The following is a 14,215-nucleotide window of genomic DNA, read 5'->3' on the forward strand; positions in this document are numbered from 1 at the left end:
CTTAAAGTATCTTTGGCTCATCAAGGCTGCACTTATTTGATCAAACAGAGAAAGACAGTAATATTGCAAAAAATTACAATTTAAACCAACATTTTTCTATTTTATTATACTTTTAAAATATAATTTATTTGTGTGATCAAAGCTGATTTTTCAGCATCATTACTCCAGTGTGCTGCTTAATATTCTTTTGGAACCTGTGATACTTTTTCAGGATTCTTTGAATAATAATAAAAATAAACGTGATATTCAAAATCAAGATCTTTTTTAACAATGTCAATTTGTATCAATTTAACACATCCTTGCTCAGTAAAAGTAGTAATTTCTTTAAAAATAATAATAATTACTGATCTGAATTACTTTTGTTTGTTTTCTAGAAAATCAAAAATAGAAAGTTTGACATGATTTTGATGGACTGAAGTTCTGGTCTATAATTTGTCAGTTTTTTGCCTTGATAGGGCTGTGTTGCACTTGGGGAGAGCTCCGTGTGTGAGTCAGTGCCAGAGGACAACAGTGACTCAAGGACAGAGACCATTACCTGCCCTGTCCCACGGGTAAGACCCATGACCACACTGAAGAACACTAAACAAACTACTACACAGTCAGCCTAGTCCTGAACTCAGTCTAAGCTATCATGTAAGACAAACGTGTGTTATTTTCTCTTACACCATATTATAACTAATGAACTATCTATAATAAAAGACCCATTAGTGTGTTTAATTCCAACACTAACAGATAAAGCGCTCATGATACGGGCCCACACATAGCCTTAGAGAATGCTGGGATTGTTGAGCGAGAGAATTGAGAAGAGGGGCTACAAACACTCAGTCCTTTTGTCTGTCATATGCAAAGCACCGCTGACCTTTTCATCCATTCAGAGGAGTGAAGAAATGCAGCAAGAACCATTCAGCTCATCCAGACCAACTCAGGGGATGTCCTTTCCAACATCACATTTGTTTTTTGTGTTTTTAGGAGCTTGATACTGGTGAAGTGGAAACATCTGTATCATCTAATGGTATCGTCACAGAAACTGACTTGAGGAAAAGCTGTGGACCTGTGAAACAAGTCAATGGTGTTATCAACAGGTATGAACGACCATATATCATTCTTCTTTTTTTTCTTTTTTTTCTCACTGAAAAGCAGAAATGTCACTTTTATTGTCATGTTCATTCAAGATGATTTCTCCTCCTCATTCAGCTTACTGCCCAGTTCCCCTGTCACCTTGGACCCAGACGAGCAGAGCCGCTCCGAGTCCCAGCAGAAGCTGGAGACGGGCCCTCAGGCTTCTCCTGCACCAGACAGCACATGTGTTGCGGCCCGCACGCGTCCGCTGCTCTCATGCAGGAAGCGCAGAGTCCTCCGGCCCGGCTCGCTCACCAGTCTCAATCGTAAGGTAAGGAGATTTGTGCTTTTGAGCAGAGAGCGCTGTTTACACTTCAACACTTAACACATTTGCACTAAAACAGTACACTAATGACAAATTTCCATTTCTTTTTAAACCCTCATTTAAATTTTTTGACATGACATGTCAGTGAAGATCACTAGGTATGAAAGTAGTGAGCGAGGCGGCTAAAACAAGCTCTTTCTATGTCACCTGTGGAAGTGTTTTACTCCAGATGTAGTGAGCTCTCTAAGGTCCCAGTGGGCTTCTTACAAAGGTTACAGATTAAAGAGACGCAGTGTTACAGAGATCACAGTACTGCTTCAGAACTGTCACTGCTGTGAATGACAAATGGTTGACTAGAGCAAGTTTTATCTTCCAAATGTGATAATAGAGATGTGTTGCATATCTTATATGTTTGGATCCAGATATTTTCAAGAATAGTTTATCATATCTTTAGTGCAGTTGTGTGTGTTTGTCTGTGTAAAATTATTATTGGCATTTATATTTTCATTGAACTAAAGATATAAATTATTCTCGAAAATATGTACATGCAAACAGAGAAATGCAATAAATACATATTTTAAAGCACTTATTATTCATTTTAACTTTCCTAAAAACAGTCAATATAAGTAGTAATTGTGTGATTTGTGTCAGTCTTTAGAAAGCAGAAAACCATATTTAAAGCCTCAGTAATATCCTTTTAATGGTTACCCCTGTGGAGTTTGATTGGTTTGTCATATAATATTGCATTTTTAAGAACTTGGACATATTTGACTGTGTAATTTATAGGGTCAGGATCTTGGTCGAGTGGTGTTTCTATGTGTAATAGAAACCAAGCGGCTGTAAAAATGTAGTTTGGCTGGTTAGGACCGAAACTTAAAAGACTGAAAGACACAGCGTTTATCCTGCATCTGCCCATCTCTGGTTAGGACCTGGTGAAACAGTCCATGTCTAACAGACAGCTGTCCTGTCATATTCATAAGATGGCTACACAGTCTCAGCTCTTCTTTTACAGATCTATTTGTTCCCTGAACAGCCTTTAAAACTCGATTCCTCCCATAACGCAGGCCCACTGTGAGAGAGAATGTGCAGGCATGTGCTAAAACAATAAGCGCAACCCCACTCAAGCTCAGCTCCATTTCAAATAACAGCGCTTGGATGTCATTCAGAGTCAACACTCTTGAAATGTTAGGAGAAATGCCACTAGTGTCATCAGTGTACTAACAGCCAGATTCACTCACACTGCCGGTTATAAACTACCTGCTAAATTGATGTCCAGCACTCCAGATGAACGCTGCCCCAGATAGAGACAGAAGCTCAATGGCTTTTAAAATCTCCACCATTACGTTTGAACAAGGACAGATAGAAACATACTGCCAGCTTATTAGCTTATCATATGATACTGACAGAAATCAGTATCATATAACAGAAGAAAAATAAACACAGGTATTCTGTATGAACCGGTATACCGCCCAGCCCTAATATATATATTTATGTATTTTAATATATCATTTCTATAAAAAAAATTATATGAGCAGTATGGTTTTAATAGGTGTATTGTATTGCAACCTTTATTACGTCAAAAAATAAATAAAAAATTGGCTGCTTTGCAGATTACGATTGAATATTGTCAATGTTTAAATGTGCAGCTGTGCAGAATATTTATCTGTCAGTAAAATAGTGTTCTGCTTAACTTGCACATAAAAGCTTTGTTAGTTCTTTAGTTGACATGTTTCAAAATGTGCAAAATGGATCTGGAAACACTTTTTTTGTTTGTTGAAATGCAACCAATTTTGCAGTACATTGCAACTAAAAAAGCCTTTGAGTTTTGTAATCCAGGTGTTTTCTGTGATTGCAGCGATGATAGTCCCTGTACAACCGTCCTGCTCTAATGTGAAGCACTCTTGTTTGAATAGGCTCGGAAAAACTGGGCACAGTTGCCAATAGCAACCCGTTCGCTCTTTCTCTCCAGCGCTGTGCTGTGGGTTAATGACACGAGCACATGAGCGCTAGGCACACATGCAAAACTGGGTCAGCAGCTCCGGATCAGTGTGTGGTCATCTGCTGCAGAGATTTGTGTGAGAGCGTCAGGTTGGAAGGGTTGACTCAAGTCAACGGAGACAAAGGGGAAGGCTGATCACTGCCAGACAGACATTTCAGATGCTGGTGCTTTTGAGATTTTGGTCACAAAAAGCAAGATCGCAGAGGACGGCACTTGAAAGCCTTGATTGGTTTTTTGTTGTTTTTAAGATGAATAAAAAGCATATTTGATTTCTAGTACATCTTCTCTTAACTGCTTGAGGATGAACTGGGAGAATGAGTTGCAAATCCAGTTGTCCCAAGAGCTATGGTCTGAGGCTCTTGCTAGAGTTAACTCTACCACTGTATGTGCTCGGCTAAGTCTCATTCAGCTTAAAGTCTTGCATCGAATTCATTTGACCAAAGCTAGACTTCATAAATTGTTCCTACAAAAAGCATATGTGATGATGATCCATGTATGCTGGTTTTTATTTCTTGTTTTTGCGTTTTGAGCACAAAGAGAGATGTCTGGTTATATACCGAGTATAATACTTCTCTCTCTCACCGTCTTTTTATATGAAATATATTTTCAGACCCCTTTGTTTGTTTATTTGTTTATTCTGCTGCTGGACAAAAAAGAACAATGTGCAGCGTGTTCACGAATCCTAAATATCTTAAATACACTATTCAGAATTTAAGGCTGCAAAACATTTAGTGAAAAAAAACAGAATTTGTTCCTAACACAAATCATCATTACTATTGAAACCTCATCATCTTAATGTTGAAAACAGTTGGTTTATATTATACCTTTTTTTCTTTTATTTATTTATTTATTTATTTATTTATTTAAATGGACATGGTAATGCGTTTTTTCACTATTCTTTGACCAGAAGAACAGCATTTATATAAATTGTTTAATTTGATCAGTTCAGTGTGTCCTTTCTCCATAAAAGTATAACTGTAGTATACATTGAATATTTATTCTTTTGTGGAGTCATGTATCAATGCAGGGCTGATGTTTCTATTTAATTAACATCTGCTCTTATCTTCTGTGCTTGTCAGGCTCAGAGGTCAGTGGCTCCTCGCTGTGGCTGTGAGCTGAATGCTCAGTGTGTGATGTGCAGTGGACGTGCTCTTCCTCCTGCAGACACCCAGCACCAGCTCCCTCTACTGGACAGACTGGCACAGTTCGACCCCTGCATTCACCCCATCCTCTCATTTACAGACGGTGAGGACACACCCCTGTCCTTTAAATGCTTGTTTCTCTCATTCTTTCCGGTATGCCCACGTGTAGACAAAAACAGTAACAGCATTAAAGCAGGTATGCTTAAATTTCCTTGTTCTGTTCCGTCTCGTGCACCACAGTATCCACACAGCTTTCAACGTTTTTTCTAATGTGGACGAGCGCGCATGGAACAGTCCGATACATGTACAGCACCACTCATTTTGTCTCAACATTTCACCTTGCACCTTCACTGTTGTATGCTTACCATCCACGTGGTCACAGAATTGGGCTGCATGTGGACTGCTTGTGCGGACGTCTACAGACACTTCTAAAGATGACAATTGCGTCACATGGACGGCTGAAGTATACCAAGGTCTCCACACATGACTAGCACAGCTCTATCTATCCCCTCTGTTAATTTCCCACAGTCTGCCTCAAGAATGAGTTTTTTTGGGGGGGGTTTTTTGCATATCAACTAGGTGTTAATTTAAATGTTAATAATTCTGGATCTAGTTATTGCACCTCTTAAAATAACCTGCAGGCTGCTCTGGGTTAAGAGCAGGGCATTAGTTCTGAGATTTCAGATTAAGTTTTTGCTGTTCATGTCTGTGAGAATTCATTAGCATTAGATTTGAGGAGCTGATCTTAGATCAGCAGTCCTGTGCTGTGCTGGTCGGATTAGCTGATCAAGCATTCGTCTCCCTGACCTTTGCAGTGATAACCATTTTAAAGAGCAGTGCAATCTGACTCTTGACTAAGCATGCCAGTAGCAGCCAGCTTAGTCAGACTGGCAGAGAGAGATGCATTTTCCCTCATTAATATGAACCGGTTGTCCTCTCTAATCTGGTGTCTATTGTGCAAATGAATGATGGGCGTGGAAGAGGCAGGTGACAGCATGGGTGAAACTCCAGTAGATAGAGGGAAAAGGAAGTGGAACCTTGGTATAATGAACACTAGAGGTGAGCTCTGATGCCCTCTGCTGGTGATTACTGACTGCACACTACTGCTACTGCTGCTGCGGGACACTAAACACTGTTGAGCCGCGGCGGTCCCGACAGTCATGGTAGCACGGTCTCCTGTTGCTAATTGATGGATGTCTAAAATAAAAAAAATAAGAAATCTAAAACAGGCCGAATAAATGCATCTAAGGTCAGAAGACATTGTAACATTTAAATATTAGAGTCATTTGCCAATGATTCATAAATGATCCGTTCCTAGGAAGTTCAGAGCAAATTCCTCCCTTCTGATTGGTCAACTGGCTAAGCCTGTTGTGATTGGGACAGAGAGCAGTTCTTGAGCCAGTTAGCCAGCGCTACCATTGACAGAGCACCTATACATAAAACAATAATATACAGCGCCAGTGCATTCTTTATAATAATGACAAAATACAAATACACTTATGCAAGCGAATCATGCCAACAGCTAAAGTTTAGCTGCTAAACTGTGAACACTTAAAACAATAATGGTGGATAATGGTTAGCTGAGTGCTAACGTGACTAACTAATGAAACAATACAGTTTCTAAGCCAAAATCTGTCTATTATAATGTTCAAAGAATGACAGTCTCTCATGCATTAACCCTATAACTACCGCTACAGCAAGAAAAAAGACTGTGTGCTAAACTACATTCTTTATTATTAAATTAAGTAATTAAGAACAACATCACTCTACAATAATCGAACACATTCTTAGGAAATAGTCGGTTCACAGCAAATTATCAGAACTACTTCAATAAGAAAGTAATATTGTCTCTTACCTGGAAACCTAAAGCTGCACAAGGTATACATCACATTGAGCACTCAGTAGAAAATGTATGCATAACATTTCAGTCGTACTTACAGGTTGTGTTTCGGAGAGCTTGTTAGTCCAAATTAAGAAGATTAGAAGCCATCGATGATAAAAGACAAGATTAGAGAAGCAGTTATTGATAAAATTTGCACAAAACAATTGAATTGTATTTCTGTGGTATATTTGAACACAGGGTCTTCTCAACATGATGTAAACACACACTAACTAGTGGAAGTATTTGTGGGCTGATCAGACTTCATATTTCGGTGGGCAGGCAAGGATTATGCAAATGTGTTACCCAGTGACGTATACCAGTGACGGGGAAAAGATTTGAAAATATGATGAGTCGTTAAAGCTGCGGTAGGTAACTTTTGACGCTCTAGCGGTTAATAAACAGAGCTGCTTGCGTCTTGCGGAAGAACATTGTGGCCGGATCTACTTCTCTCTGTTTATGTCTATGAAGAATCACAAAGGTACTGGGTTGCTCCACCGCGGTACCCCCGAAGCAATCTAAAATAGTCAGAATATAAACACTTATTATAGGTGCACCCTAGTGATTCAGGACAAGCTAAAAACACGGTTTGGAAAATGGATTCATGGTGTACTCGCTTATTATATACATTTTTCTACATTTTGAACACGAACAAAGTTACGGACCGCAGCTCTGATTGGTTGTTTTTTACCGGGAGAGATGGAGTTTCTGCAAATGGCAATAGGACCACTGGGAGGAGCCAGAGGAGCTTGAATTTTTCACAGATGATCTGTCTCATATTCTACTGTCAGGACATAATGACAGGTTTAACAAATATGTAAAAAATATATTTTTACAAAAGTTACCTACTGCAGCTTTAAGGCGACTCGGAGTTGTCTCTCTCTCAGAGAGAGGGACATTATCTTTATCATGCACTTTTTTTATTTACAACTTTGGAGATTTTTCTTTGTTTTTAAGGATAGCTACGTTATAAACAGATATTTTTCAAAAATCCATATGCCCTGCTCTTTAATGGTTATTTATTTTTTAGCAATAATTTGATACTTTGAATTCACACTTTGATTGTGTGTGAAATGTGATTCATAAATGAACATGCCTAAAGTTATAATGCTTTCCTTAAATGCATTGCAAATCAGTTTGGATGGAAGGTAGTTACATGTAAATGCTTCTGTCTGAATCCCAATCCCATTTCCAACAATTACCTGACCTCTTATTGCTGTTTCTAGCCCATCAATGAAAAAAAAATCCAATGGAAGTCTTATAAAGACAGTTTGATCCGATTTTACTTTCACTATCTAATGTTTTTAAAGTGAAACAGGATATTCAACAAGGAGAATGTTATGTGAGACTTGTCTATCTGGAATTGATAAAGGACTTGAAGTCTGCAAGGTTCTTGGAGGTGCAGAAAGTTATACATTTTGATGACCGATTAGGAAGAGGAACAGATGACATGATCTACCTGGAAGCATGGGTTTCTGACAGTGTAATACCATGTTTCAGATGATAAACTGTGTCATTTTCTCTGTCAGATGTGATGATGAATCTCCATATGCAGCGTGTGCTGAAGGGACACTGGCAGAATCGTCCTCTGGATAAGATCAAGCCCATCAAGAAGATCTCGCTCAAGCACAAGTTGTGTATGGGGAGCCGCATCTCAGACCCGTCATCCAAAGACCGACACAAGCTCGCCAACTCTCTCCTCTCCACAGTCCGTGAGTGTGAAAACAACTACAAGAGACTCCAAAACCCCTGATTGATTTGCCTTTAAGGGCTTTTATTAAAATTGAAAATAAAAATGAAATAGCAAATATTAAAAGGATACTCCTCCCCAAAATGAAAATTGTCATTAATCACTTAACCCCCGTGTTGTTCCAAACCTATAAAAGCGCTCCATTCGTCTTCTGAACACATTTTAAGATATTTTCAAATATTTGCCAAGTAACTTAAACTGTCAAGATCCAGAAAAGTATGAAAGACATGATTAGAATAGTCCATCTGCCATCAGTGGTTCAACCATAACGTATGACGCGATGAGAAGACTTATTGTTCGCGAGTAGGCCATGGCTTTGGCAGTATGCAAAATATTGAGTTAAAATTCCCCGCTTCCTCAGCATCTGAAATGTCAGGAGCTGTTTTTTTTTCTGTAATGGAGGCAAATTCTCACACCTTTAGGAGAGTCTAAATTTGGTCTAAATGTGACGGACCCTATGGGCATTTAAAGTGACCTTTGAGTGTCTGGCTGTCATTAGTGCTCTCTGCCAGACGCTCTTTGCAGTGTCTCAGCAGTTATTTCTGGCATCATACAAGTCCAGCCACAGTTGCTGACTCCATTTGTTTCTTTCATATTCCATGTATGAATCCTAGAGCTCTAAAGGACGTACAGATGTAGTGCTGTGTATTGTAGCGTTGAGTCACGTGTAATATAATGAAACATGTTACTGTTATTGGTAGTTGTGTATTTAGTCCAAACTATTGAGATATTTTGGCATGACAATCATTTGTTTTGCAAAAACAATTAGTATATGTCCAAGAAAAATATTGCAAAACTATGTACATTACATAAAATAGAGTATACTGGCAAAAAGCATGTTATTAAATCTTCAGATTCTGGAAAACAAGACAAAAAACGAAAGATTAAAATGGAAAACAGTACAGGTTAAAAGACAAGTTAGGAAAAAAAGGTAGAAAAAGTGTAAAGCACAATCTCTTTAAAACATCAAAATATGCAGAGATTAAGATGTAAAAAAGTTTCCTCTACATCAATTCATCAATCTCCCTGTTTGCCTTTTCTCTCAGGTTTGTCGCATCCTAAGGTGCGCTCAGAGAAGGTCTTTCAGCAGCAGTTAGACATCCCAATCAGTGCCAGTAAACATGACTCTCGCCAGCCTTTCGGCCGGAGCAGTTCTTTTGACAGGACTCACGGCCGAAAGAGACCTCGTGAACCCTCGCTGGACCGTGCTGAAAGTATGTTGTTCATTCATTCATTCATTCTCTCTCCTCATTCAATCATTCTTTCTCCCTCTAACTCATCGAGTGAAGTCCCGTGACTCAACACTGTCTTTGGTTTGTCTGTAGATGCTCCAAAGTTGAATATGGACATGGGGAGTCCGTGCCCCTCTCTGTCTGCTCTCAACACACCCACCCACAGTCCTCTGATGAGACAGCCGTCAATATCCGAGACCTACACACCCCTCCACCTCAACAGCAGCGCTGCCGTAAGATGCTCTTCAAAGCGTCTGTTTGTGGAAACTCTTGAGATCATGTTACTTAGGCCTGAATGTGACTCTTTCAGACTATTCGCCGACGGAGAGGAGAGAGCCCCTTCGACATCAATAACATCGTCATCCCCATGTCTGTGGCCGCCACCACCCGCGTGGAGAAACTACAGTACAAAGAGATCCTTACCCCGAGGTCAGAGACACAAGCTGTCGATCCATACCTGCATCATATATTCAAAGAATCGTTCTTTACCTGCTAAACATGCTGCCCTTTGCTTTTTAATTGCAGTTGGCGAGAAGTGGACATTTTTGCAAAACCAATATCTGAAGAGGATGATGCTGTGGAGGTACGCCTGTCAACTAACAGTTATTTTAGACCGTGTTAATGGTTTGTTGCATGAAGCAGGATGATGATGTCCCAAATGCTTTCTTGGTTGGCAGCTCATTAGGGTTTTAAGATCTAAACTGGCTGACAATGTAATAAAAATCTAGACAGTCTGGAAAGCAGTTTTGTCAAATATCATTAATTAGTGTCAACACACAATGTCTGATTCCTGAAAAATGACTCTTATGAGACTATTCTTTTTAATGATTGTACTGAGGTGGTTCTGAACAAACATCCTTATCTAGTGATTCTGTCATTTGGTTTTTGTTAATTTTTTTATAGCCTGTAGCCCTGAATAGTGTTTTCACTGATCTTGTCTCATTGTCTCAGATCGAGGATCTCTCTGACGTCACGTTCTCTCAGCTTCACCTTCCGTGTGAGGAGCAGGAGCGCTCTCGCTGGAGTTGGACTGCCAGCAACATCGCAAAGAGAAGAGGCAGCAGGTGGGGCAATGCTTTTCTCTGCCCTTTTTAGGAAAGAGTGCAATTTCTCCTGATGAACAACTTTGCAACTGTCTGCGGTTTTCCATTTTGTACTTCATGATGCCAAATGAGTAACTTTCTAGTTTTAAACGAGAGAAAATGACTACAGGTTGTTTGCTTACCTCAACAGTACATTGAGAACTTATTGACTTATTCAATATGCATTTCAGCTACGTCACCTCAGTTCCACTCAGTACATTAGTCCTGGTTCACACTCATTTCTAACACCAAACCTAAAGATACGAAACCAAAAGCATGAGGATATGCTCATAACCTGATTGGGCAGCTTTATGACATATATTTTGTAACAGATCTTACCAAATATCCAAAAAAATGTTTTGTGCAGAGCTAAACACTCTTCGTTCCGGGAACTCCTGTTCCACGCACAAAGAAAGATCTGCTTCAAAGACATGGCAGTTCTGATCCTTTTTCCTAACTGTGCTGGCTTTTGGTTAGTTTAGATGTGGTTGGTCTGTGTTGCGTTCGTATTTCAGTTAAACCACATCTTTTCTTGTTTGGTGTGCACCAAGGTTTTATTGGCAGCGTTTACACTTATTCACAGCACACATGGAGCAATCGCACTAGAGTTTGTTTAAATCGAATCAAACCTGCCAAGTCTGAACACACATGATGACCAGCACTTATCTTTGTCTCCACAGGTCATACAAGTCTGTGGACGGAAGGACAACCCCGTTGATGTTCGGCACAAACCCCTCCACACCGCAGCCCTCGTCTCCAGACACGCCCCATTTCCACATGCTGCATGATTACAACTCGGTGACATCTCCCTCCAGCCCCGTCAGTCCAGAGATGCTGATGCTGTCCGGCCTCCACACACCCGGCTCCAGAGACTCGCAGCGGCTGCAGTCCAACGAGGACACGCGCTGCTCCACCCCAGATACCTACGAGGAAATGGTAGGCTCCTGATATAGAAGCCGCATTGATACATTTCCTAGAATTTATGCTGGCTAGTGTTTCAGGTAAAAGCTAGAGGCTTTATTGTACATTCAAATTCACATGTGCTCAGTTGTACTGCAGTACATTTATTACAAGGACTATCACATTGGTGCAGCTGAGGAGGAATTGGGAAACAAAAAACCTTTTGGTTACTCTGTGCTCAGATACTTATGATGCAGTCTGGGAGAACCCGTCAGATGTCATGCTGGGACATTTTCAGAAAATGTGAAAAATAGATTGGGTTAGGTTATTAGGTTAAAATTAGTTTTTCATTTAATTATTATTCTATAATATCTCTTTTCCATCATCTCTGAAAACATCAGCCAACTTCAGATAGCCATAACTTTTGTCGTGTTCAAGCTTTCATTTTGTATCAAAACCTAAAAAAGGTCAAATTTCGCCATGTGGTGGGTTTTCTTAGATGGCATCACATTCACTCCGTGTCTCTGTCCCTACAGGCTCCCCAGCCGGTTCAGCCGTGGGAATGCCGGACCTTTCCCCTGGATGTGGATCCGCAGCAGGAGAGCGAAACCCTACACAGTCCAGCCGGCGAGAGGCCCTGTAGGACCATTCGACGGGTGTCCGGGTGCAGGTCGTCCAAGTCGGAGTCTGACGCTGGGCCTCCGTCACCTCTCGATGATGACTGCGCCAAGCAAAAACAAAGCAACCCACCCAAACCTACTCACCGATGAAGCCTAGACTCTGCCCACCCAACGAACCCCCGCCCACCAGCTTTCACCAACTCCTGAAACAGCAGCAGCATAGATGGAAAAAAATAACCAACGACGAAACGAATGAAAGACCCTGTTGTTTGATATTCAAACATCAGTTAATTCTTTCACGCTTTTTAGTGAATTGTATGGAGATGCATATGAAGACTTGTTTTAATTCAGTCTCGCTTTTGGGTCACTGGAGAAAAAAAGTGTATTAAATTAAATTAGCTTGAGGGCTAAACCAAAATAAGCAGCGCCGAAACGTATCGTATGTAACAGAAGAGCACTTCCCCCTTAGCATGCTGTCGTACTGAGGGGCTCAGCTTGCATTGTGTGTGGCACCTTTCCAGATTTTTCCAATATTTTCCAATTCTAAACTTACTCCTTTAGATTTGAAGTTTATACTGGAGTGATAAAACGCAAAAATCAAGTCAATGATAGTGATTGCAAGAGACAAAGTGTGTGAAAGCACTTCGAATTCTTTTTCTCTACACATTCCCTGCCTATTATTTTAAACAGACAAACTTGCCCGAGAAGTGCATGAATTCCACTTCCTGGTTTCATTTCAGTCCTACATTCTCGTTAATAGCGCGGTTTGTCTGTGGCCCACTTCTGTCAAAGTGACGGAGAGAGAGCAGGTGCCAGAAAACCAAACTGCTCTCATGCACCTTTTAAACGCCACTGTCTGTTTGATTAGAGCACTTAATTGGTCTCTTGCACGACACGATTGCCAGTAAACCTGAATAAACGCACAGGATGTGAACATTTGAGACAAGATTGCACTCTGTAGCTTAGCATCGTGGAACAAAATGGCTCTTTCTCGTGTGGGCCTGCATTAGTGTGAATTTTAAAGCACTTGACGTTGCTGTGCATGATCGGGTTAGTCCAGAAAACGTTGAGTCACTCCAATATAAACTGAAATTTGGTGCCACTTGACCTTGATTTCGTCCGAACCCTATATAAAAGAGCTCTTCATTGATTGGTCAGGTCTAAACTCTTTGTTTAATAACACAATCTGCAGTAGCTACAGCCATCATCGAATCCCGTAACTTGATGTTCGAGTAATAATGTCAGCTGGAGTGCTTGATAGAAAAGGACTTGGCAAATTTTCATTCGTTGGCTCCTCTGTTGCTGGCGGTCACAGCCCCGGTTTTTTTAATTTCTGTTAGCTCCCCAGTCAGTGAGTCACTGCTTGCTACTCCTTCCTGTTATTTGAACTAATACGAATGTACAAGTCTAATAGCGGACACCAGTTACTTAAGATTTTTATAAGTAGCTTCTCTGTATCTGTCGTCACACGTTTCTAGCTATTGTAGCCATTTGTTCTTGTTTAAGGGATGTCATGTAAACCAGAAATCCTTAATATATTCCTTTTATCTCACTGGAGTGTATCAGCGTTCATAGCGTCAGAGAAATCTCATCTGTTGAGGTTGTGTGGCAAATCATAAGGGGACCATCTACGACTGTCCCATTCATTCTTAATATCATTAATTATGGTTTTATGTCTCTCTCTCTGTGGGGGTCTGTGTACTTATCAGGCAAATGTACCTTAAGGTTTGACAAGCTTTCGAAAGCCAATATTGTATCGTGTGAGTTATTTTCATACTTTGAATTTCCAGTGTGGGGAATGAGGGTTGGGTGAGTCTGGTGTATACTTTAGCATGTGATAGTTTGTACAAAACGACAACAACAACAAAAAAGTTTATTTTGTACATACCTTGTTTGATTCTTTACTGTGTTTGATGTTCAGGCTGTAGCTGTCCTGATTGTTTAGGGAGAAGACACACGAATATTTAACTTTCTTTATGGAGAGGCAACAAAAAAGAAAAAAAGTTTATGGATGATTGGCAAATATCTGACAGACAGGCAACAGTTTGTGCTTCTCAAATTAAAAGTGAATTATATTGTACTCAAGCGTCTTCTGTCTTTCTGTTGTCCTACAAACATGCTTTCATCAGGTTCCTATATGTAGAAAGTTCAATTGTTCCAGATACACTGCTTTGATCAGTAAGAATTTGGATTAGAACCTGCATTTCTTTAACATGTTTATATGCCT

The 14,215-nt window shown here is 40.2% G+C and overlaps 1 protein-coding gene across 4 annotated transcripts in view; it reads left to right on the forward strand.

Annotated features, from left to right (window-relative positions):
* The window catches only part of LOC127952684 (KAT8 regulatory NSL complex subunit 1), a 67,856-nt gene extending 53,788 nt beyond the window's left edge, over nucleotides 1-14,068 (forward strand). For all 4 annotated transcript variants that reach the window (XM_052551343.1, XM_052551341.1, XM_052551342.1 and 1 more), the window contains 12 exons: nucleotides 456-551; nucleotides 970-1,082; nucleotides 1,195-1,390; nucleotides 4,463-4,628; nucleotides 7,934-8,116; nucleotides 9,201-9,368; nucleotides 9,480-9,619; nucleotides 9,697-9,815; nucleotides 9,912-9,969; nucleotides 10,338-10,450; nucleotides 11,149-11,404; nucleotides 11,905-14,068. In XM_052551343.1, coding sequence (XP_052407303.1) covers nucleotides 456-551; nucleotides 970-1,082; nucleotides 1,195-1,390; nucleotides 4,463-4,628; nucleotides 7,934-8,116; nucleotides 9,201-9,368; nucleotides 9,480-9,619; nucleotides 9,697-9,815; nucleotides 9,912-9,969; nucleotides 10,338-10,450; nucleotides 11,149-11,404; nucleotides 11,905-12,138 — 1,842 coding nt within the window. In that variant the 3' untranslated portion in view covers nucleotides 12,139-14,068. The remainder of the gene's footprint in view (nucleotides 1-455; nucleotides 552-969; nucleotides 1,083-1,194; nucleotides 1,391-4,462; nucleotides 4,629-7,933; nucleotides 8,117-9,200; nucleotides 9,369-9,479; nucleotides 9,620-9,696; nucleotides 9,816-9,911; nucleotides 9,970-10,337; nucleotides 10,451-11,148; nucleotides 11,405-11,904) is intronic.
* The last annotated feature ends 147 nt before the right edge of the window (nucleotides 14,069-14,215 follow it).

Source organism: Carassius gibelio, chromosome B3 (assembly GCF_023724105.1).
Source record: "Carassius gibelio isolate Cgi1373 ecotype wild population from Czech Republic chromosome B3, carGib1.2-hapl.c, whole genome shotgun sequence".
Lineage (NCBI taxonomy): Eukaryota > Metazoa > Chordata > Actinopteri > Cypriniformes > Cyprinidae > Carassius > Carassius gibelio.